The sequence below is a fragment of the Stenella coeruleoalba genome (assembly GCF_951394435.1).
Source record: "Stenella coeruleoalba genome assembly, chromosome: 11".
NCBI lineage: Eukaryota > Metazoa > Chordata > Mammalia > Artiodactyla > Delphinidae > Stenella > Stenella coeruleoalba.
Window position 1 is genome coordinate 84,736,801 of NC_137157.1, and position 26,211 is coordinate 84,763,011.

The window sequence follows — 26,211 nt, forward strand, 5'->3', positions numbered from 1 at the left end:
TCTTAAATCCATATATATGTGTTAGCATACGGTATTTGTCTTTCTCTTTCTGACTTACTTCACTCTGTATGACAGACTCTAGGTCTATCCACCTCATTACAAACAGCTCAATTTCGTTTCTTTTTATGGCTGAGTAATATTCCATTGTATATATGTGCCACATCTTCTTTATCCATTCATCCGATGATGGGCACTTAGGTTGTTTCCATCTCTGGGCTATTGTAAATAGAGCTGCAATGAACATTTTGGTACATGACTCTTTTTGAATTTTGGTTTTCTCAGGGTATATGCCCAGTAGTGGGATTGCTGGGGTCATATGGTAGTTCTATTTGTAGTTTTTTAAGGAACCTCCATACTGTTCGCCATAGTGGCTGTATCAATTTACACTCCCACCAACAGTGCAAGAGGGTTCCCTTTTCTCCACACCCTCTCCAGCATTTGTTTGTAGATTTTTTGATGATGGCCATTCTGACTGGTGTGAGGTGATACCTCATTGTAGTTTTGATTTGCATTTCTCTAATGATTAGTGATGTTGAGCATCCTTTCATGTGTCTGTTGGCCATCTGTATGTCTTCTTTGGAGAAACTTCTATTTAGGTCTTCTGCCCATTTTTGACTTGCATTGTCAAATAGCCTATTTTTTTAAAAAAGTTATATTATTGAAGTATAGTTGATTTAAAATGCTGTGTTAATTTCTGCTGTATAGCAAAGTGACTCAGTTATACATATATATATATATATATATATATATATATATATACATTCTTTTTCATATTCTTTTCCATTATGGTTTATCAGCAGATGTTGAATATAGTTCCCTGTTCTATACAGTAGGACCTTGTTTATCCATTCTATATATAATAGCTTGCATCTGCTAATCTGAAACTCCCAATCGATCCCTCCCCCACCCCTCTCCCCCTTGGCAATTACAAATCTGTTCTCTATGTGTGTGAGTCTGTTTCTGTCTCATAGATAACTTCATTTGTGTCATATTTTAGATTCCACATATGAGTGATATCATATGGTATTTGTCTTTCTCTTTCTGACTTACTTTACTTAGTATGATAATCTCTAGGTCCATCCATGTTCCTGCAAATGGTATTATTTCATTCTTCCTTTTATGGCTGAGTAGTATTTCATTGTATATACGTGCCATATCTTCTTTATCCATTCATCTGTCGATGGACATTTAGGTTGTTTCCATGTCTTGGCTATTGTGAATCGTGCCACAGTGAACAGTGAGTGAAGGTATCTTTTCGAATTATAGTTCTGTCTGGATATATGCTGAGGAATGGGATTGCGGGATCATATGGCAACTCTAGTTTTAGTTTTTAGAGGAACCTCCCTGTTTTCCACAGTGACTGCACCAATTAACATTCCCACCAATACTGTAGGAAGGTTCACTTTTCTCCACACCCTCTCCAACATTTGTTATTTGTAGACTTTTTAATGATGGCTCTCTGACTGGTGTGTGGTGATCCCTATGGGGTGATACCTCATAGCTTTGATTTGTATTTCTCTAATAATTAGTGATGTTGAGCATTGTTTCATGTGCCTGTTGGCCATTTGTATGTCTTTGGAGAAATGTCTATTTAGGTATTCCTGAGGAAATCAACAAAAAATACGTAGAAACAAATGACAATGAAAACACGATGACACCAAACCTATGGGATGCAGAAAAGCAGTTCTAAGAGGGAAGTTTATAGCAATACAATCCTAGCTCAAGAAACAAGAAAAACTCAAATAAACAACCTAACCTTACACCTAAAGCAATTAGGGAAAGGAGAACAAAAAGACTCCAAAGTTAGCAGACGGAAAGAAATCATAAAGATCAGAGCAGAAATAAATGAAAAAGAAATGGAAGAAACAATAGCAAAGGTCAATAAAACTAAAAGCTTGTTCTTTGAGAAGATAAACAAAATTGATAAACCGTTAGCCAGACTCATCCAGAAAAAAAGGGAGAAGACTCAAATCAATAGAATTAGAAATGAAAAAGGAGTAGTAACAACTGACACTGCAGAAATACCAACGATCATGAGAGATTACTACAAGCAACTGTATGCCAATAAAGCTATTATATATAGAATGGATAAACAAGGTCCTACTGTATAGAACAGGGAACTATATTCAACATCTGCTGATAAACCATAATGGAAAAGAATATGAAAAAGAATGTATATATATATATATATATGTATAACTGAGTCACTTTGCTATACAGCAGAAATTAACACAGCATTTTAAATCAACTATACTTCAATAATATAACTTTTTTAAAAAAAATAGCTATTTGACAATGCAAGCCAAAAATGGGCAGAAGACCTAAATAGAAATTTCTCCAAAGAAGATATACAGAATGCCAACAGACACATGAAAGGGTGCTCAACATCACTAATCATTAGAGAAATGCAAATCAAAACTGCAATGAGGTATCACCTCACACGAGCCAGAATGGCCATCATCAAAAAATCTACAAACAGCTGTCACTGTTTGCAGCTGACATGATACTATGCATAGAGAATCCTAAAGATGCTACCAGAAAACTACTAGAGCTAATCAACGAATTTGGTAGAGTAGCAGGATACAAAATAAATGCACAGAAATCTCTTGCATTCCTATACACTAATGATGAACAATCTGAAAGAGAAATTAAGGAAACACTCCCATTTACCATTGCAACAAAAAGAATTAAATACTAGGAATAAACCTACCTAAGGAGACAAAAGACGTGTATGCAGAAAACTATACGACACTGATGAAAGAAATTAAAGATCATATAAACAGATGGAGAGATATACTATGTTCTTGGATTGGAAGAATCAACATTGTGAAAATAACTATACTACCCAAAGCAATCTACAGATTCAATGCAATCCCTATCAAACTACCAATGCCATTTTTCACAGAACCAGAACAAAATTTTTCACAATTTGTATGGAAACACAAAAGACCCCGAATAGTCCAAGCAATCTTGAGAAAGAAAAACAAAGCTGGAGGAATCAGGCTCCCTGACTTCAGACTATACTACAAAGCGACAGTAATCAAGACAGTATGGTACTGGCACAAAAACAGAAATAATAGATCAATGGAACAGGATAGAAAGCCCAGAGATAAACCCACGCACACTTGATCACCTTGTCTTTGACAGAGGAAGCAAGAGAATACGATGGAGAAAACATAGCCTCTTCAATAAGTGGTGCTGGGAAAACTGGACAGCTACATGCAAAAGGGTTGTTTGTTTTTTGTTATTGAAACTCAGCCGTTTGTACGGTTCCCAAGCATGAGTGCTTCATAGAACAGGCCACCAGAGGAACACAGGCTGAGGACTGAGAGTTGGGATCAGCCCCAGGAAGGCATCAGGGTTATGCAGGAACCAGAACAGATGCCTGCAGCAGTCAAGGGCCTCTGGACATCATAGCCAACAGAGTCCTGGAAATTAGCTGTTTAGAAGACTAGCCACATTGGCTGCTGGGGCTGTCCCACTCCCTGCCCTGTCCAGTCAGAGTGAGGGATGCTCAGTGAGTGGTACAGTAAAGCCAAGAACCACATTTAATCCTCCTCTCTCTCTCCATATTGCCTGACACCATACCTGTCCCACAATAAACTTTTAGCAACTGGAGCAAATGCGTTACTGGATGGAATAAGCTAATGCTAGCCTTCCCTTTGCCATTAATTTGATGTGTGATTTGGGCAAATTGCTTCTCTGAGCCATGGTCTGCTCCTCTTGAGGTGGGGATGCCATTTTAGTATGGTTGTTTTGAGGATAAGGTATAACACTTGTGAATTTCAAAGAGCTGTAGTGACTCATTTTTAAATATTTATTTAGTTAGTTAGTTATTTTTGGCTGCGTTGGGTCTTCGTTGCTGCGCACGGGCTTTCTCTAGTTGCGGTGAGCGGGGACTACTCTCTGTTGCGGTGCACGGGCTTCTCATTACGGTGGCTTTTCTTGTAGCGGAGCACAGGCTGTAGGCACGCGGCTTTCAGTAGCTGCAGCATGTGGGTTCAGTAATTGTGGCTCTCGGGTTCTAGAGCCCAGGCTCAGTAGTTGTGGCTCGTGTGCTTCTTAGTTGTTCCGCGGAATGTGGGATCTTCCCGGACCAGAGATCGAACCCATGCCCCCTGCATTGGCAGGTGGATTCTTAACCACTGTGCCTCCAGGCAAGTCCTGTAGTGATTCTTAATCTTGGCTGTACATTAGAATCACATATATATATATATATGTATATGTGTATGTATGTGTGTGTATGTGTACATATATATATATATATAAATAAATATATATATATATATAAACCTGGGCATCATTTTTGAAAACATCTCTAGTAGTTCTCTAGACAATTATAATGTACAAGTAGGGTGTGAACTAAGCTGTGAAAAAGTAAGTAATGAGAGACTAGAAAGGGTCCTCTATGCTGCCAGTTCTCAAATATGCCCAGAAAATAACAATATATTAGTGACTAAAAAAATAGTGTTTTTTAATTGACATTTTCTATTCAGTGTAGTGGGAACCTAAAAATACATCTTTTCCGTGTGCCGTATTCAATTTATTTTCATTTTTCATGGAAAAAAGGGAGGTTATCATGATTTTTTCCCAGAATTGACCCTTCATGCACCAAAAACCCCACAAAAAAACAACAAACCCCTGCTCATCAATGGCCTGGAGTGTGCTGTTCCACTGAATGGCCACTGCAGTTTCAAGTACCCCTTCAAGCTCGAATTCACCGTTTATTCATAGTGGAAATTCCCAAATTGGTTATTACTCATTTGTATTTTTGAAATCTTTTTTATTGTGAAATACAACATCTCTACAGAAAAGTACATACAACATGTATGCACTGTTAAATGAAAAAGTAAATACCTGTGCAACCACTACCAAGTGAAGAACATCATCAGCTTCCTCTGAAGGTCCCCCCAGCACACACTGTAGCTGCACTCTCTCTCTCTCTCTCCCGAGATATAATCGCCACCCTGACTTTTGTGGTTATCACTTCCTTGATCATCCTTCTATGTATGCCTCCCTAAAAATCTGCTTTATTTTTTTAAGTTTTGAATATGTGCGTGTACGTGTATGTGTGTTGCTTCTGCTCAACATTATGTGGATATAATTCATCCATGTTGCTATGTGAAGCTGTAATTCATTCATTCTCATCACTGTGTATCATTTCATTGTATGAATATACCAGAATTTATTGATGTGTTTTACTTTTGATGGACTTTTGGTTATTTTTTTTGAGGCTGTTGTGAACAATTGCTGAGTCATAGGGCTGTACATCCTCAACTTTTCTTCACAATGGCCAACTTTTCTCTAAAGCGGTTGTGCCATTTTACACTTCCATTAACAGTGATTGAGGGACTTCCCTAGTGGCGCAGTGGTTGAGAATCCGCCTGCCAGTGCAGGGGACACGGGGTTCGATCCCTGGTCCCGGAAGATCCCACATGCCATGGAGCAGCTAAGCCTGCAAGCCACAACTACTGAGCCCGCGTGCCACAACTACTGAAGCCCGCTCACCTAGAACCTGTGCTCCGCAACAAGAGAAGCCACCGCAATGAGAAGCCCATGCACCGCAATGAAGAGTAGCCCCCGCCTGCCACAACTAGAGAAAGCCTGCGTGCAGCAACGACGATCCAATGCAGCCAAAAATTTAAAAATAAATAAAATACATAAATTTATAAAAAAGAAACATAGTGATCGAGAATTCCAGTTGGTCTCCCTCCTCACCAGGGCTTCCAATATTTTGCCAAAATGTGTGTTGTGTGTTGGGAGGAGGTGCAGTTGTATCTTGCTGTGGTTTTTATTTGTAATTTTCCAATTTCTAATGAGGTTGAGCACCTTTTCCTATATATATTGACCATTTGGGTTTGGAGCTCCTCTTGTGAATTGCCAGGTTATTTGTTCCCCGTGTTTAAAAAAAATTCTGGGTACTACTTTGGCAGTTATATATGTTACGGAATTCTTTTCCCACTCCATAGCTTGGCTTTTCACTCTCTTTATGGTATCAGAAATTCTTAATTTTAATGTAATCTAGCATGGAACTTTTCCTTCATGGCTAATGCTTTGCTTTTTGCCTCCTTTATGAAAACGTTTTTGGGGACTTTCCTGGTGATCCATTGGTTAAGACCTCACTTCCAATGTCGGGAGCATGTGTTTGATCCCTGGTTGGAGAGCTAAGACCCCACTTGCCACGTGGCATGGCCAAAAATTTAAAAAAAAAAAAGAAAGAAAGAAATCTTCTACCAAAAGGTATAAAGATAATATTAGTTCTTAAAATCCCTGGAGCAACACCTTTTGCTTTTAGTACTTTAATTGACCTAAAATCTATTTTTGTGGTTGGTATGAAGTAAGGTTGGGATTTAGTAGGGAAATCACTAATAAATAATTTTAGCTGTAAGTTTAGCAGTAGTGAATTTAGTGATAGTCATTTTACTGCATTTAGTAGTAAGTCGGTAAGGTCGGATTTAATTTTTTATACGATGTCGGGTTGTCCAGGCACTGTGTATCAGTCACCGTACCCACTGACTTTTAGTGCCGTCTTGTCACATAGATTTCTTTCTTTATTTTTCTCTGATTTGTCTGTCCAGTATTCCACTGTTGTGATTATTATAGCTTTCTAATAAACACTGACATTTTTTAGGACAAGTTCTAACACCTTATTTTTTTTCTTCTCAAATATCTTAGCTATTCTTGGCCCTTTTGGAAGGAAAGAAGCTTAGGTGCTCCGGAGTGTATATATCTTTTTGTACTTTTCCTTATACTTTCACTAGACATTTCCTTACTCCTTGCCTTAATGAGGTTTTTTACAAACTATATTTTAATCAGCATTTTTATTTATTTTTGGCAGGAGAGAATGGACAATGGTGTGTGGAAGGTCCTGCCTTTAGATTTTCAAAAAACTATTTCAATTGAGGTGAAATTCACACAGCATAAAATTAACCATTTTCAAGTCAACAATTCAGTGGCCTTTAGATTCCCAAAGTTTTACAACCATCCCATCTACTAGTCGCAAAATATTTTTATCACCCCAAAAGGAAACCCCGTACCCATTAAGCTGTCACTCCCCATTTCCCCCTTTCTCTTACCCCTGCCAACACCAATCTGATTTCTGTCTCTATGGATTAACCTATGCTGGATATTTCATATGAATGGAATCGTGCAGTAGGTGGCTTTTTGCATTGTCTCTTTCCTGCCTTTACATTTTAATTCATCCTTTCCCTTTATCCCTGATCCTTATACCTATATCCCCTCATCCTCCCAGCATTACAGTGCCAGCAATAATATGCTCAATATATGCACTTAAATACACTCATATCCCTGTGAAATATGTAGTATTGTCATGAACATTTATATTTTCAATTTCCTGAAATTGTTTGCTCCTTCTAGCTGCACCACTGCATTCTATAGTATGCACCCCTGCCTTTTACTTGTCCCCTAGTGATGGCTGCTGGGTTGGCCTCCATCCTTCCTCCATCACAAACCATGCTGTGATAACCATCTTTGTACCTATCCTTTTATGTACCTTTGCGGAGATTTATATATCAGCTGATTTTCCAAGGTCAAACAGCTAGTTTGGGAAGCCAGGATTTTAACCCTTATGGTGGAGAAGTGAGACGATTTTGTAAGAGGGAGGAGGGAATGGAAGGGCAAATCACAGCGGGAGGAATTCACTTTGACTCTCCTCCATCCCTCTCAAGTGAGCTCTGTTCACTCTTATACTTTTGTGTAGGACCAAATCAGGAGGTGACACTGTATTCTTCTGGTTCTTCCCTGCTGGTTTCCAACCACATCTTTCCTCTCTCACACTCTTGTGAAGCTGTAGCATGTTGTACCTTTCTCACGTCTGTGATCAGAGGACCTCATAATCACTCACCCACCTTCACTGAAGATTTAGGTGCCTGTTTCCGAGTCCAGCTTTCTACCTTAGTAAATGCCACACCTGGATGTGATTTAAACTTCCAGGTTCACAGCCCATCTAGTACCCCAGCCCCCAAGCCCCTTAATCGACCACCCGTCCATTTCCACAAACTCACCTGCATTCACACTTGGCCGCCTCTTAGACACACAACCCCTCTGAGATCTTAGCCTCTGTTATACCAGCCAGTCACCGACATCACAGCCCTACCCTCCAGCTCCCTCAGGGCTTCACCTTCACTGGCATTGGCTTTTTTTTCCCCCACATTATTTTTTATTTTATTTATTTTTTTATACAGCAGGTTCTTATTAGTTATCCATTTTATACATATTAGTGTATATATGTCAATCCCAATCTCCCAATTCATTACACCACCATTGGCTTTTAACCTCATTGCAACCTGCGGTAACTTGAGCCCCTTCTTTCTCCCAGCCCTTTCACATCCTTCTGTAGCCATTCAACCCCATGCCTTCTGCGCTCCTGTACCCAGGGTGCTAAGTTCTGTGGAGAAAACGACTTAATGGTACAAGTTGGCATGGCCAGAGCTTCATTACCTCCACCCTCAGCTGACTCTCTATGGTTCTTGGCAATCCTTTCCCATGCCTCCCTTCAGCATGATTCTCCATCACCTACAGTAGCTCTTCATCTGTCACCAATCTCCTCCCACCTCGTTCTCTCTCTCCTTTGGCCACCTCCTGTTTCTACAGATAACCTTCCCTTTCAGTTCATTGAAAACGTAAAGGTTGTTATGGAGGGCCTCTCAGTTCCCTGCTGACCCTCTCCCGAGCCCATCTGTATTTGCACCTCGTTTAGCCTGCTCTCCACTTTCTCTGAGAAAGAGGGATTCTCAGCCTTGAAGACTAGATTTTCTTTGAGCGTCCTTTGTCACTTAGCCACTGTATCTTAAACCTCTGCCCCAGCCAGCTTTATTCATTATTTCTCATAACATGCTTCATGGTTTTCTGATCCTGAACCTGTTCTCACTGTAACTCTTTACTCAGAAATACCTTTGCTGAAATTCAGCATATTTTCCAAAACTAGCTCAAAGGCCCTCCTTTTTCAAAATATTTTCTTTTTTTGACTCATCTCAGATGTAAATGATTTTCCTTATGAACTACTGTTGCACTTTCGTCTGTCTGCCCCTCTATTTGTTACTTAGCCCATACTCTCTTGCCTTGGTTTACCACTCAATTGACTGTAAGCTCAGTTGAGCAGGGAAGCAGGGAGGATGCATTATACCTTCTTTGTAGCCCACATCAGTCCTAACGCAGGACTTCACATTGACTGGGTGCTCAGCAGGTATTTGTAAAGTGATTAGTTACTAAGCCCTTCCAGGCCACCCTCCTTCCAGGACTAATTTCATGCATATCTATATGATGGATATTATTAAATGCCATACATTTTCCACGCTAGAGAAAACTTACATGGAAAAACATAATCTAGCCTTTTCAGGTAACTTTTGCACTCTTTAGTTGTTCATTTTAAGAGCTTTTAAAGGATATTTTTAGTTATAATTTAGATATTACCAATCTATTCTGCAAAATTCCTGAACAAAAATGAGCTTAGAAATTTCATCACTTGGGGTTTGGAAAGAAAATACTAATTTATGAGCAAAGTGCAGCCTTACTTTAGTTTCCTCTAATTTTTCAGGCACTTTCTCTCCCCTCATCTGTCTCTGTTCACCCTTCCAACCCTTGGGTTCTGTTATACCTCTTTCGTTTCCCATTTTTGTAACTGTTAAAACTATCAAGTTTTCTTGACACATATTAAAACAATAGATTGCTTTGGATGACTCTAAGGTCTTTTTGTTTGTTTGCTGGTTGTTGAGGTTTATACCACCAAGCAATGTTGCCTCATTTTTGTGCTGTTTCTTCCTCCCCTTTACTTTTTCTTTTAAGATCAATGAAGAGTGATAAATCCACATAGTTCAGGAAACTTATTCATTACAAAACCTTCCTTCTTAGCTAGTGGAGTCATTTTGTTGGAATAATTTGTAGTTATTTCTGTTCTTTACTTTGCATCACAGGATTCTGGGAATTGCAGCAGTGTGAAAATCATCAGTGTAGCAGTTACACTGGAAAATATTTGGGTGATTGATTTTTAAGAATGTTCACATAGAAATGATCCCAAATTTTCAGGGAAAATTGTTGGAATTTTTAGCATTCTTCATAATACCATTAATTTAAAGACCCTCCTCTCACTTCCATTCTTTTTGTGTTTCATTTATACCTCTAAGCAGTTATAACTCTAAATTAGAATTTCAGCACTGTGTGTTCTACTGTGTTGAAAGTCTTACAGTGCTTTATAAAGAAATCTATTTTAATTGGAATAATTCTCTAACACCACATATTTACATAATTTTATAACTTAATTTCTGTATTCTTATTTTCTAGGTCACAAATGGGTACTTTTCATGGGGCAGTGGTTTAGCTACCTTATCTAATATAAATATTCGAATTCCAACAGGTAAGAATCATTTGTTACTCGGGTTTGTAATTGTTAACTATCATGACCATGGTTTTCCAACGTAACCGAGCCTAACAAAAGGAGAGAAAGACTTTTTCAAGACAAACATAACTAATATTTATTTGCACCATGAAGCTCATGAACCCCTGTATCACTGTGAGGATGACTGGGAATTATAAGACCTGCCTGCCTTACACTACAGAGTGTGGACCTTTGGACAAGTTATTTACCATCCAAATGAATTGCTTTCAGTTTATTTGCTGATTTGTGGCATTTAAATAATGGAGTAGTTCATTTCTCATTTTTTTGAAGAAAGAATTTAAAGAAAGGATGTATGAGAAAATAGTTTTCTATCCCTGAGGAAACCTGATGAAGTTTTCAAGATATTTAAGACATAAATACCCAGTATTTTTATTTAAAATGTCTAGATAATTGAATAGAATTAGGTTTTTGACGTGACCTCATGGTCAGTAGTTGGGATTTTTCTATTATACATGCACATCAAAGTATTTTAAGAACAGCCCCCAAATCATTTTAAGCCCAATTACCTATTTTAGTCAAAATTGCCTTTTTCTCCTGAATGAATTGAATAATAAAGGTAACAATAATCTAGATGACTTATGCAAGTATTTCACAGCTTTCTTTACTAGTGTCAGTTATTCTGAGAGTTTTAAAAATAATCAAGACCTATAGATTTTAATTTTTCTTCTATTTTCCAAAAAACTTAGTATCAGGGAAGGGAGCTGTTTAGAATACTTTATTGCTGGAGACCAAAACTGGCCCATTGATTGTGAAACATCAACCTTTTCTAAATGTGTTTTGATTTTATTTTACTAAGTGAATTCCATCTCATCCTGTTATTATCCTTTGTTTCTTTTCTGTAGGTCAGTTAACCATGATTGTGGGCCAGGTGGGATGTGGGAAGTCCTCTCTTCTCCTTGCCATCCTCGGTGAGATGCAGACAGTGGAGGGAAAAGTTCACTGGAGCAAGTATGTGTATTTTTAATTAGTTTCTATTGCTCTGTCATACATCTGATGATCTCTCAAGGGAAGAAATTAGAGCAATAGATTTCCGTGTTAGGACTCTGAGGACCCCTCAGAAATAAGCATAGCTTAAAAAAAGATCAAATTAGTGGAAACTTTAAATGTTGTAAATTAAAAATTATAAAGCAATTTATTACAGAGGTTTATCAGAGAGAAACTTGTATGTTGCTTTTAAGTAAGATTGGGATTGTAAAGATAGATTTTGAAAGTTATATGGGTAACACTCAAAGAAATACAACGTAAAAATTCATCCCATAATCAAAGAAGTTATGGAAAACTTGCATTATTTATAAAGCATATGTGCACACAGAGCTTTAGTGGTCCAGTGTTCAGAGAAGAAATATCGAATAATCTTTTCCAAACTCTTCATAAGGGGCTGAGAAATCAGCCTTTTCTCTTCACATCCAGCTTAAAACTAGACACTAGAAGTGTCTAGTTAGGGACATGACTGGGTCAGACTAGTGTGTTGTGCAACCCCAAAGACATGGTGCTTCTTCTGTATATTTGAATGGTTGTTTGGGGTTCTTCAGAGCACATTGTAGTAATAAAGTGACTCAGAACCATAATATTATATAATTGTGTAATAAAGAATGAATCATATTTCTTTAGTTTGATCTACCTGGTAGACCCCCTCCCCCATTAGCAGTTTATGGAGAAATTGTTTACAGTTTATCTAAGATATTGGATTATAGACCAGTGGTTCCCAACCAGGTGTGATTTTGTCCCTAGTGGACATTGGGCAATGTCTAGAGACATTTTTGGTTGTCATTCTAGGGGAATTGGGCTGCTACCGATCTAGTTAGTGGAGGCCAGAAATGCTACTAGACATCCTACAACGCACAGGACCGCCTCCCCACAACAAAGAATTATCTGGCTCCACATGTCAGTTGTGCTGAGGAAACCTTGCCCTAGACCTACACATGTCCTTTAATATCATTTAGTTCTTATCATTGTAAGTTCCATTGTGGCTTAATCTACTGTTTACATACACAGGCATCTCTTAAGAATGAGTAAAAACTATTTACAGGCATTTTTAGAATAGACTCTATTTTAAACTCCAATTAAGAGATGGAGATGCTTGGATGTGAAATTTGAGCTGGAAACAGCAGAACTATAAATCCTATTTTTGGTATCCTTGGTGAAAGAAGGAGGCTGAGAAATGTTGAGGGTACAGTTTATTCCTGTTGGAGTGGTAGACATGAAACTGTTTAGTGCTTACCCAGTAGAGAGCTCGGTAATAGCTGTTCCCTGCAGTTTGCTTCATGATGGGTCCCTGTTGTTCCCTGAAGTCAGATGCTAGGTGGTGTGTACCCTGCCACCATCACCTGCCATCTTGGATGGATGCAGGCTTTGAGAAGCAGGTTTTACTGGATTAACTTACATTGTATGACATGTACGGCTATAATGAAGTTATTTGGGTTTTGTTTTTACCTTGTTTCGCTAGCATTAAAACAGAGAGAAAGAATGAGAGAATGTGACAGAAAAAGCATGAGATTTTATTTTCATATCTCTAGAATGTTCTTAAAATCTAGTCTTCTCTAGTATTACTTAAGATTAGCTCCACTTGGGCCAAATTGACTCCCAATATTATCACTAATAATCATTATCATTTTGTTAGTGGATAAATAAATGATACGGGAATTAGGAAAGTATTTTACACAGTCTACTTATTTATTGAGTTTCTAAGCAAGATATATATATATGGGTATATATATATATATATATATATATATCTTAAGCAAATTTATACCATTTATATCCTATCTAATTTCATAAAAGTTGTGAATTATTTTATATAACATACTATAATAAAGCCTGAAAAATAAAGATATCAAGAAGGAAAATAAGGTTTAAATAATAATCTGAGCAGTTAATAGGTAGAAATCCATGCATTGGAGTCTTGCATGTTTATAACACATGGGTCCCAAATTCCACTCTGAGCTTCATGAAAGCTAGTCAAAGAGGGAAACGAGATAAAAAGCACACATATACTTAATAAAGTTTAAGGTTTTTTTTTAAAGAAATAAGAAAGAAATATCTCCCATGGATCCTAATTTTAAAAAAGCTAAGAAAAGGTTATATCTTAAAGTCAGAGCCAATAGAATGAAGATGTGAGAAAGGATTTAAGAAAATTCTAAGTATTTATAGAATCACTATAATTTAAAAATCATCTCTTTATGAATACTTGCCTTAATAGACAATAATCCCATCTCTTCATGGCAGAAAGGACTGAAATTTTCTTCAAAAAATATTTGGGTTTGTCTGACACACACACAAATTAAAAACTAACCCCTTAAGAGATTAGATAAGCTAAGAGAAGTTTTATTTTTCTTTACTTACGAGAACTACTTAATTTTTTTCCATGGTATCCTTAATATCTGATAAAACGTATTTTCAAATCAGGAATGTTCAGAGAATACTGACCCTTTTAAAAGAGTTATTTGCAATGAATTTTCATCCTGGAAAAAAAAATTGTGCCTAGTCCAATAAGGAAAGGCATATAAACGTTATTAGAATAAAGCTAATTTAGAAATTACCAATATTGATAGGTTGATGGTGTGTAAATGCAAAGAAGTACTTTACCGCAGCAGACTGGATTGTTTGCCGAATTTTTAAAGCTCAAAACAAAATAAAGCAAAGCAATAAACTAAATGTTATGGTAAAGCACCAAGTGCCTTGCTGTCATTCTTTCATCACTGCACGTATCTCTGGTTGCATGAATTTTATTTTTAAATGTGTCCTCATAGATGGCAAGACCAAAGTCCTATAGAGTACTCTGTCCTGGTGCAGCAAGAAATATTTACTTTGGGCGGGAGAGAAGGCGCTGTTGCTCATCCAGGATAGACCTACACGGGTAGAACTTGGTACACAAAGACATTTATACATAGATGCCTCCTTGGCAATTACTATGTTTGACCTAGTCTGACATGCAGTAGCCCCAGAAGAGAAAGGAGAGAGAGATGAGGGAGGGACTGAAAAATTCTCCAAACTTGTCAGAATGCCAGAGTTCTTGCCCCTGCATCTGGGTGTGCTCTGCATTTGTTGAAAAGCAAATGTCCTGCCTGACTGAAGTTGTCCTTTCCTAATTGTCATGATAAATAATAATTCCTACTGACATCTTAGGAACTAGGACTAAATAAAACTCTTTACCTGATGGACCGTTCCAATGAGGGAGTCCAGAATGTGTAATAATTGTGGTAATCATGTGAGACATAGCCATCATTTATCTTTGGTTTCCCTTTCTTTTTCTTCCACCTTGCCCATGCCACCAGCCATTCTGTCAGACCCCATCTGTCATGATGTTCTATTTGCTAATGTCTTGGTGCTAATTTGCTAATTGGCTTTATAACAGTGGCTGAGTTACTCTAGGACTGGCGAATTGAGGAGTTACTCCTTTTCATGTGATGTTGCCTGACATGAAGGGGTGATAACGTGAGTCAGCTTTCCTGGATCAGACATGATATATAGCATATTTGCACCCACATCTAGCTCCCCTTCTTCCAAATATTGTTCCTGATTTAAGCTTGCAAAAGTCACTCTTTCCCATTCCGTAAGGTACCAACCATGAACTTGGAAGTTGCTAGAATACCAAGTTTAACTTTTACTCTTGAAGGAAAATACACACAAAACCCTGCATGTGGAAGTGAAATTGGATGCCATTGTCCAGAAGGGGATTTTCCATTTGACCTCCTTGCTTTCTCGCTTGCCTTCATCACTGTTCACTGCCACATCGAATGGTGGACGATGAGTCTACAGACATGGAACCGGTGATTTTCATGTAATCAGATAAGATCTGATGTTGGAATTCGGAGCCAACTCTATTTATTTATTTATTTAGGAAGAGAAGAAAATAACCTTCCTCAGTTGAATTTGATTAAACATATCGTTAAGTGAAAAGTTTGGAGAGGTGGTCTCTAGAAGTTAAGGGCTACATTACTCATGGAAAATGAAAGAGAATAATTTTTTAATTTGTTCGTGGGAAATGACTACCTACAAATGGATCTATATCTACCTTTTCTTTCTTCCTCTGAAACTAGTATATGTGATTTAACTTTTACTCTTAAAGGAAAATATATCTAAATCCTGCAAGGGGAGGACTTCAGAAGTGAAGATCCTCCATATGCTGTTTTGCCTTTTGCATGACGTTACTACATGAATTAACCCTTCTTTCTGATAGAAGTCTTTAATTTCTTGCCCTCCTCATTCCTTGATCCTCCATTTTATTTTATTTTTAAAGATTTTTTTGATGTGGACCATTTTTAAAGTCTTTATTGAATTTGTTACAGTATTGCTTCTGTTTTATGTTTTGGTGTTTTGGCCACAAGGCATGTGGGATCTTAGCTCCCCGACCAGGGATCGAACCCTCACCCACTGCATTGGAAGGTGAAGTCTTAACTACTGGACCACCAGGGAATTCCCATGATCCTCCGTTTTTAAAAAAGGTCTTTCCTATCTCATAAACAACGGGAGCATTTCTCCTTTTAAAAGAAGAATCTACCCACACTTAACCTCCTTGTTCTCGTCATGACTGCCTAAATGCTCAGTTGTCATAATTTGTTCTCAATCATGCTTAACTTCTCCATAGCTTTTGAAAGTGTTCACCACGGATGACTCCCTGAAACCAACTCCTTTCTTGGTTTCCATGATACTTTTACTTATTCATTTGTTTAAAATGTGTATTGGACACCTGTAACATGCATATCATTGTATTCATTGTTGGGGGTAGATAACTGAACAAGGGAAACCAGCCCCCTATTCTCATGAAGCGTAGTGTTCAGCCGGAAAGGCCATGAGGAAGTAAGAAAGTAGTTTCAAAATTATTTGGTTAAATTTTTTAAATATCAGGAAGAAAAAGTACAGGGTTTTATAAGAACAAATCATAGGTGACCTGCGTTGAGTTTGTGGGATCAACAAGGTTTTTTTAGGGGGGAGGCATACATGAATGATCCTTGAACTTAGATTTTAAGAATAAGCCAAAATTAATGAGTTAAACCGTAAGGAGCTGCAATACGAGTGGAGATGGAAGGTGAGGAAGAATATACAGTCTACTGTAGGATCCCTTTCCTTTATTTATATCTTTGACTTCAGTTTTCTCTCTAAGTACTAATGACACGCCAGTGTACATTTCTGGCCAAGAACCTTCTTCTGAAAACCTAATAGCTCCTCCAAAAAGCCTTATACAAGCTCCAAATTGAACACATCCAAACTGAGCTCATGTTTCCAAAACCTGCTTCTCCGCCTGTATCCTGGAAGGGTTGTGTTCTCACCCCCTGAAATCAGTTGGTAGGAGCCCAAGTCAGGGGTCAAGGATTCAACCTAGATTCTTCTTTCTCTATCGCCTGCAAAATCCAACCAATCACTTTTCTTATGTCTGTTCTTCCGTTTTTGTATCTATTTTAATTTTCCTGGTTCAGGTACTTAATCGCATTTGTGAACTACTCACTGTGAACTACTCACTCCCTCACTTTTCTTTACACTGTTGTGAGATTTACCTTTTGATATGAAAATCTAATTACTTTCTTCTTGCTTATAATTCTTTTCTTGACAGGCCAAAGCGTAGAAGAAATATTCTAGACACCTTTGCATAAAAGGGCCTTTCCCGATGTGGTCCCTATCTAACTTCTTAAATTCTTATCCTGCCATTCCACCCACCCTTTCCATTGTGTTCCCGTAACACTGGACTGCAGGTAGTTTTCAAATACACATACCTCCTCTGTAATGCCCTCTCCCAGGTTGGTGGCCTCACTCTTTTTTCTGGTGTCAACTCTGATGTTGTGTCTTTGACAAAATCTTCTCTAATTTCCCAGGTGGACTGAAATGTACCTTCTCTTCTGGTCCCTCTGCAGTTTGTTCAAATAAATAATGTGGGCTGGTCTCCTTCCTAGACTGAGACACCCTCAAGCCAAGCATGTTGCCTTTTGCTTTTCATCTACTTCATATCTAACCCAGATCTGGGCTCTTTCCATTTCTCTTTGTAGACACACAGGACTCTTCTCCTCTCTCTCTCTCTCTCTCTCTCTCTCTCTCTCTCTCTCTCTCTTTCCATCTCCATCCCTATTATCTTTCTAATCTCAGCCCACAGCCCCTTTCAACTACCACTCTCTCACCTTTTTGTAGATAAAAAGGCCTTTTCTGGGACTTCCCTGGTGGTCCAGTGGGTAAGACTCCATGCTCCCGATGCAGTGGGCCCAGGTTCAATCCCTGGTTGGGGAACTAGTTCCCGCACACATGCAGCAACTAAGAATCTGCATGCCCCAACTAAGACCTGGTGCAGCTAAAATAAATAAATATTTTAAATAAATTAATAAAAGTCTTTCCTCTTTCCCTCCAGTTCCTTTTATTCTCCTCTCGCCTCAGTCTACTGCAGTCTCATGTCTACCTCTGCCACTCCACTGAAACTATTCTTTATCCAGTCCATCAGTGCCATCCTGGTTATTAAGTTCACTGTGCACTTTAAAAATAATTATTTATTTTTTGTTGGAGTATAATTGCTTTACAATGTTGTGTTAGTTTCTGCTGTACAACAAAGTGAATCAGCTATATGTACACCTATATCCCCTCCCTCTTGGACCTCCTTCCCATCCCCACCATCCCACCCATCTAGGTCGTCACAGAGCACCAAAGCTGAGCTCCCTGTGCTATACAGCAGGTTCCCACTAGCTATCTATTTTACGCACGGTAGTGTATGTGTGTCATTCCTAGTCTCCCAATTCGTCCCACCCTCCCCTTCCCCCTTTGACCTCCTGTCCACTTGACGTTGTTGCCCATACCTTTCTTCTTCAAAAGGTTTCCTTGCTTAGTTTCCAGTGAAACTCACAGTCAAGTTTTCCTCTTGGAACTTTTGCCTGCTCCTCTCAATCCCTTCTGCAGATGTCTCTTCCTTGGCCATTTGTTAAATAGTGATGTTTTTCAAGGTTCCGTCTTTGTCCCCTTCTTTTCTGCCTCTATATATACTTGCTGGGCCATCACATAGCTTCCCATGATATTAGTTTCCTCTATCTGCTCCTGCTTCTTCGTTCACTTCGTTGTGATAGCATTGTTGAAGTCATTTATTGGCTTTTCACTAGTAAAGGAAGGAATCCAAAGTCTTTGGGATCTAAGGCATATATTATGAGGGAAAATCATCCCAAAGGCTTCATTTGTTTACCAGATCTCTCTCCTGAGCTTCAAATTCTGCTTTCTGGCCATGGTCATTCTGACATCCCTTAGGTATCTCAAACTGAATGTGTCTGATTCTAAATTTTATATCTTCCCCCACCATATACATTTCCTCATCTGTGTCCCCTGTCTGTCACTCCTTCCTCCCTTCCATCCCTTCCCATCTTGTCAATCACACAATCCTAGGTATCTTTGAATGAACGTGTTCACTTCTCTTCATTCATTCACCATCACCCAAAGTCAGGGCACTGCATTCTCATCTCCGGTATCTGACAGCCTTCAAGGCTCTCTGTATTACCTCCCGTCTTGCTCCCTCCAATTTATTTGTTACTTTCTGCAACTGGAGTGATATTTCTAAACTGAACGTGTTATCTCTTTCTTGCTTAAATCCTTTTAGTGTTTTCTGTGGCTCTGTGGAAAAGTTCAAACTCTGTAAAACGGTTTATGAGCCCCTTCGCTATGGCTGTTCACCACTTGTTTTTAAAATTCATACTTTTCTTCTCTCACCATTGACACCCACATTTCAGAAATGGTAAATTTATATCAGCTCCTTGCATGACCAGGATACTTTAAGGTCATCCAATATGTATTTTATTTGGTCTGAAATATTCTTCACCTTTTCTCCATCTAGCCCACTTTTATCCCTCTGGTATCAACTCCTCTATTTACCCTGGTTTGCCAAAGGTGGATTGGGTGTCCTTCATCTGTGCTCTAATATCACCTTTTGCTTCACCTATCATGGTGTTTATTCCCTTGTCACACTCCCACCAAACAGAAAGCAACATGAAATAAGGAATGACTTTTCTTTGTTTACTGTATCTCTAGTATTTTGGCACTAGGGGGTGATCAATAAATATTTTTCAATTGATACTAAATACATATAGTTGGAGTTAATCAATAGTAATTGAAAAAAAATTGGTGACTTCCAAATTCATATCTCCAGTTCGGGCTGACATTTTCAAGTGTCTGATGGGCATTTCCACCTGGATGGCCAATAGGAAAATTAATTCATTAATTTCTGCCATACACCTGCTCTTCCTCATCTGTTTTCTCTCTTCCTCAGATTAAATAAAACCATTGAGTTCATTTATTGGTTTTTTTACCACTAAAAAAAATAAAATAAAATCCAAATTTTTTGGCATCTAAAGCATATTGTGTGGAAAATATCACTTGGGAAATTGTGCGTTTCATTATTTTTATGAGCAACTTAAATCAGAGAATAATCATTATTGAGAGGGAAGTTTCAGTCTGAGATCGTTTTTCCATACCTCTATTAACCACCCCATGATGTCATCAGAAATGTGCAGTTGTGAAAATCTTATCATTAGAAACACTAAGCCAAACATCACCAAGTAATGTACTGAGGTACATTTTCTCCACAAAAGCATATGATGCTTTCCAAAGTGAAATAGGATCCGTTCTTGGAGTTCTTGTAGACTTTAATTATGTGTGTGGTTTTTGAATTCAGAATGATGGAGTTCAACTAAAATATTAAAATTTAGAATAATAAAAAAATAGGTCCTTGGGTGTTTTTTCCCCAATGAAATAGATATAACTAAATTTAATTAGCCAAACACCTTGTTTTACGTAAATAATATCAATCAGTAATTAATTATACCAAAATGTTACAGTGTGACCATGCATTGTGCATGTCTGTCTTTCTTACCAGTTCCTTAAGGACCAGGCTGTGTCTAAACCCTTCAAGTTTAGAGAGCAAAAAGTATTTCTTGTTATGCCTTAGGGTAACTGATTAGGAATTTAGATAGATTAAATTCAAATATTAAAGGTAGGGAGCACTTGGAAACATCAAATTCTTGTATAAACTAGGAAACTGTTCTGCAAAGTTTACCTAAATCTACACAGGTAGTTGGAGCAGAGTTGGGGCTAGAACATGTCCATTGTATGAACCCAAATTATATATGAAAGAGAACAGCACTGTCCTTCTTTTGGAAGCTTAGTAAGTAATTATTTCTTCGCTGATGAAGATGTGAAAGAAGACGGTCATTTATCTGGTTTGTCTTTGGGACTAATATCAAAAACTATTTGGGAAGTGTAGCTATTTTATATGTTCAGTGTTTATCTTTTACCTGATAATGTACACTCATTCGTTCTATATTTATATTTCATAATTAATGAACATTGTTTGCCACACTTGCAGTGTAAATGAATCTGAACCTTCTTTTGAAGCAACCAGAAGGTATTATTTCTATTTTTATCTGCGTAACTTCCTTCCTCAGACTTTACCTGATATTCCATCTCTTACTCCTAGTCATTTTATTCATTCTGATAATGTACAAAGTCATTTATTAAAATGCGCTAGCAATATTTCCAGTAGCAGTAGTTCCTAACATTTGGAGGCTGCTAAAAGAATTAATTTGCCAAACAAAATGGCCCATTGTGTCAACTGTTACCTTCTCCATGAGTCACATGGGTCTCAACTTTGGCTGAAACTCAAATGTTCTTAGCGAATTGGATTTGGGATTTCATAAGATAAAATCGCATAAGAATTAATATGTATATTGTTTATGAGTTAAAATGTGATGGGATCTGCTTCTAAGCTGGAGCTGGAGAGCCGAGTGCTTCATCCATTAAAAACAAAAAAAACCCTTAAAGGACCCGGGGCAGTGAGGGGGAAACAGACATGCCAGAGGTTGGGAACCACTGTTTTACCACACAGATGGTTTTCTAAGAGACTGCTAGCATACTATATATTATCATGCCTTCTAACCTCCTAAGACATAATGTTTCAGGATGATCATTGAGCATTTCTAACTACTTTTTTTCTTAACTTTATTCTTTTTTAACCTTAATTCCTTAATTAGTACTTACAGACCATAAACTAACTGTGGAAGTGTGAATTTTAAGCTGACCCCTTCCCTACCCCAATCTCATCATCTTCTGTATCTTCAACTCACATGCATTTTCCTAATTATTGCAAATTAAAATCTGATGTATAGACATCTGGTAGAATTTGCAAGCCAAAAAAATGGGGGACAGGGAGGAGGCTATCATTTTTTAAAAATAAACTATTTCAATATGTATTGAAATATGTAGTTTCGTTATTGAAATGGACTCCTCAAGATCACTCTTTGTTTTGAAATATTTATATTATCTATTAATATTATCTATTATTTTAAAATATGTTCATGCAATTAAGCCACAAACACATACTATAATTACAGTATTAATTCACATCTTTTAAAAGATATTCATATAAAATTCAGAGTTATGTAAAATGCTTTTAATATAAAGTGAAATATCTGTGGCTATTAGAGTTAATTGCTATTTATCTTTAAATTATTTTTAAAATTATAGTCATTTTAAAAAATAACATTTTAATTAATAGTTCATACCATAAAATACTTCTTTAGCATACCAAAATAAAATTTGCACCTTGTGTGTTATTTTAATTAAGTTCTCATCCCTTTAATTTAGTGGAATATTTAACCATTAATTAATAAGGTTGATGGTTGTTAAAATGTTCTCTTTTAGAAGTTCCCCATTTCTGTCTTTGAGATATTTTATCAACTTTCATTTTTCTTTGTTGTACTAAAATAAAGATTCAGCACAGCACCCTTGCTGTGTTTTGTTTTTCTTTTCCATTTTCCAGTAGGAACAGGTATTCTGTGGCTTACGCAGCTCAAAAGCCTTGGCTATTAAATGCTACAGTGGAAGAAAATATTACCTTTGGAAGTCCTTTCAACAAACAGAGGTAATTTTGAATGTATAAAATTTAGAACTCAAATGAGCAGCTATTTCTAATCCCTATCTTTGGTTCACGGTTTCTGGAGCCTTTTTGTTTTAAATTTTTATGGGATTATAGTTGATTTACAATGTTGTGTTAGTTTCAGGTGTACAGCAAAGTGAACCAGTTATACATATACATATATCCACTGTTTTTTAGATTCTTTTCCCACATAGGCCATTACAGAGTATTGAGTAGAGTTCCCTGTGCTATAGAGCAGGTTCTTATCAGTTATCTATTTTACATATAGTAGAGTGTATATGTCAATCCCAGTCTCCCAATTTATCCCCCCACCCTTATCCCCTGGTTCTGGAGTCTTTGTATCGGGACTTCCTTTCTTCTCTGTTTGCCCCTGCATCCGTCCTCATCACCTGGTCTATTAAGTCAACTCTTGTAAGAGAAGCCTCGTTGGAAGTTTCAGCCCATCCTATACAATTACTGAGAAGAATTTGTACACCAAAAATAAACAGCTGCAACCGAAGTGTGTGTGTATGTGTGGGGAGGAGGTGGGCATGGTGCTGAAGTTGTTGGTAAACAGAAGAAAAATCTCAGTAAGGAGCAGAAGAAGGGTTAACCGTGGACAGAAGAAAAGGAATACGGGATCTGAGGGGTCTGGTTACTCGGAGCAACCAGAATACGTCCTCTTTCAGTCATCTTTTAAACACCCGCTCGAGTGTACAAAGGCAAGATCCTTTCCTTAAGCCACCTGCATGAGGGGTAGGGAGTGTCCTAAGACCCTGAGCTGGGTTCTGAAAGGTAAGGAAAATTAGGTCTGGGGAGAGGCGTGAGGAAGGGGGAAGGGAGAGGAAAGTGTGGGAGGAAAAACTCAAATTGCATGGGATTGTTTGGGGCCTGGGAACAAACCAAACAGAAAGGGATCTGTGTGTATTGATGGCAGCAAACTAGATTGTAAAGGAAGGCTGAGATGAGACAGTCAAGTGCCTTGAAAGCCAGCCGGATATAAATCTGACATTCTCGGGAGGCACAGCAAGTGTTAGAAAGGGGACTAACAAAGTGAATGTGCTCTGGCAGCGTCGTAAGAGATTTATGTGGGATGAATCTGTATTAGGAGCAAAAAGACATTTAGAAGTTTGATGGGATAATGACCCAGGCATGCTGTGTTTGTTGCCTGCACTTGGCAGTGACTGTAGAAATGGAAGAAGAAGAGATGGTTGACAGAAAAGCATTCTAGAATAAGAATGGACAAAATAAGAGCAGGGGGAAGAAAAGGGAAGAATCAAGAATGACTTGAATATTTTAAGACCAGGTGATTGAGAAAATGAAACCATTGATATTTTCCCTAGCACTCCCAGTGCCCATGCTTCCCTGTATTTCCAGTCCGTCCAATTTCCAGATCCAGCCTTAGGTCAACTTGAGTACATCAGTCCTCATCTTCTTCCGTTTTCTCCTCCCTTCAGCATCATGATTGTGGACACAGATTCCCCACCTGTAACCCATGCTTTAGCCCCAGTGAGCCTCCTCTTATCCCTCACATGCACGGTGAACTTGTTCACCTTCGTGCAGTTCCTTAAGCCTCCCTTCCCTCATTTTCATTCCTGGCAAATTACAGCTCATCTTTCTGGATACACCTTACAACTCGCCCCCTCTCAAAGACGTCACTAATTTCTCAGAGCAGTCGGTCATGTCTTCCTGTGTATTCTAGGAGCACTTTATACCTACCCATCTATATTCAGTACCTAACAAGGTACATTTTTATTGTATGTTTCTATGTCAATATTCTGCTCCATTTAATAGTTTTTTAAAAAAAATTTTAACCACTTTTTTCACTGAAGTATAATTTACAATGTTTTGTCAGTTTCAGGTATACAGCAAAGTGATTTAGTTGTACTTATTTATATCTATTCTTTTTCAGATTCTTTTCCATTATACGTTATTACAAGACATTGAATATAGTTCCCTCTGCTATGCAGTAGATCCTTGTTAATAGTTTTATAAAAGTGGGAACAAATATCTATTTATCTTTGTATCTACAAGCCTAGTGTAGAGGCTAGTATATACTAAATTGTTCAATAAGTGTTTTATTTCAGCTTCCAAGACATTGGACCTGGGACTTAGTTTATGGGCAGTATGTTAATAGTGATCTAAAAACTCAAAATATTTTCTCCCAAAGGTACAAAGCTGTCACAGATGCCTGCTCTCTTCAGCCGGATATTGACTTACTACCATTTGGAGACCAAACTGAAATTGGAGAGAGGGTAAGCTATGTGTAGTTTAATTAGACAACGAACACAAATCTAGAAGAGTCTTCCGGTTGTCTTTAACTTTTCATGGAGCATGAGAAAATCTGAGAGCTCTGGAATTACGTGTTTTCCTAGTGACAAGTTCTGGGAACATGAGCACAGGAGTTCTTAATGCCACGTCTCTTAGGTATTTGTTGACTAACCAGCATACACTTCACATTTTGCTAGCTGCTTGAGAGTTCTCAAGGGAAGGGAAGCAGTCCCTGACTTTGATCAAATGTATTTTTACTTACTTGGAGTTTACTTTAAATCGGTTTGGAAACTGAGATTGCTTCCGACAACTTCTTCCACTCTTGTCAACATCCATTTGTTCCTGTTAAAGGGTTCTTTTTTCTTTGTGTAAACAGGTTTTACATTGGCATCATACCGTTCTATGACTAGCTGAAAAATATTTATACCTGTATGTAATCATTTATAACAATGCTGGCTAAAATTTTTGACTCTTATAGGTGGCAAGTACTGGGCAAAAGGCTTTATGTGTATTATTTACTTTTACAGCAAATCTGTTATATGGGTGTTTTGTTATCAGTGTATTGCAGCCAAGAAGACCAAGGCTGAGAAAGGTTAAGGAACTTGCCCAGTCAGAGTCATTGGTGCAGGTGGGATTGGTCCAACTCTGTAGTCTGTGTTATTCATGGCTGTTCTTTATTGTAACCTAGTAGAGTGCTTAAGACATGACCTGGACTTCTTTGAGTCTTCATTTCCCCGTGGGGAATAATGCCTACACGTTGAAATTACTCTGACGAATAATAGAAATAAGGAATGGAAAGCCATTCACATCAGCCTGGTGCATACTAAATGCTCAATAAATATTAGTTTTTCAAATTTTTATAATCAGTACTTGATTATAAAAGCATATTGCTTTTATAAGCATATTGTAGTTCTGTTGAAAAAAAACTTGTAATATCGAATTTAAAAGGCATATGTTCAGTATACTACAGACACAATGCATGAAACTAGAAACAATTTGGGGATTACTTGCATCTTCAGCACTCACCTTGGTTTATGGTTATTAATGCTTCGGTACAGCAGAGTTCTCTATCAGAGTGAAAAGAGGATTAATGTTATCAGTCAGAAATTACCTTAATATAATTCAAGTATTGACCACTAAACAGCTTGCATTTTATCTTACTAATGTTATCACAGTTTAATTAATAAATTACCATTAATTTAAGATTCTTTTAGAGAAGCTTGTATTTTAAAGGGAATTTTTTAATCAACAGATCATCTACTAATATAAAAGGTGGATGTTTATGGATATTTATTCTCTAGGGCATCAACTTGAGTGGGGGTCAGAGGCAAAGAATCTGTGTGGCCCGAGCTCTCTATCAAAATACCAACATTGTCTTCTTGGTAAGCATATGGGCTTTTTGTTTCTTTCTATTTCATTTTTCCCTCTGGACAAATGAGTCCTTAAAGAGACAAGTAACTCAAGGAAAGACGGTTTAACTTGTGAAATTACAGAGAATTAAAGGGAGACAAATCCTCTGAGTACAAATCAAATCAACATCAAGATGAGAGTTGGGGGATCCAGAGGGACTGAGGTGCCCAAATCGTTACTTATATGAGTTTTTAACTCATGAGGATCATTAATGAAAGAGAATGGATGGTGCTGGATGAACTGGACAGGA

The 26,211-nt window shown here is 37.8% G+C and overlaps 1 protein-coding gene across 13 annotated transcripts in view; it reads left to right on the forward strand.

The window, feature by feature from the left end:
* ABCC9 (ATP binding cassette subfamily C member 9) overlaps positions 1-26,211 on the forward strand; it is a 331,111-nt gene that overhangs the window by 228,762 nt on the left and 76,138 nt on the right. For 12 of the 13 annotated variants that reach the window (XR_013830487.1, XM_079936823.1, XM_079936819.1 and 9 more), the window contains 6 exons: positions 10,300-10,372; positions 11,257-11,362; positions 20,733-20,771; positions 22,185-22,286; positions 24,451-24,535; positions 25,853-25,933. Coding sequence is in view for 12 of the 13 variants with exons in the window: in XM_079936823.1 (XP_079792949.1) it covers positions 10,300-10,372; positions 11,257-11,362; positions 20,733-20,771; positions 22,185-22,286; positions 24,451-24,535; positions 25,853-25,933 (486 nt within the window). In the remaining variant the exon portion in view is untranslated. The remainder of the gene's footprint in view (positions 1-10,299; positions 10,373-11,256; positions 11,363-20,732; positions 20,772-22,184; positions 22,287-24,450; positions 24,536-25,852; positions 25,934-26,211) is intronic. The other variant, XM_079936829.1, reaches the window with a different exon arrangement.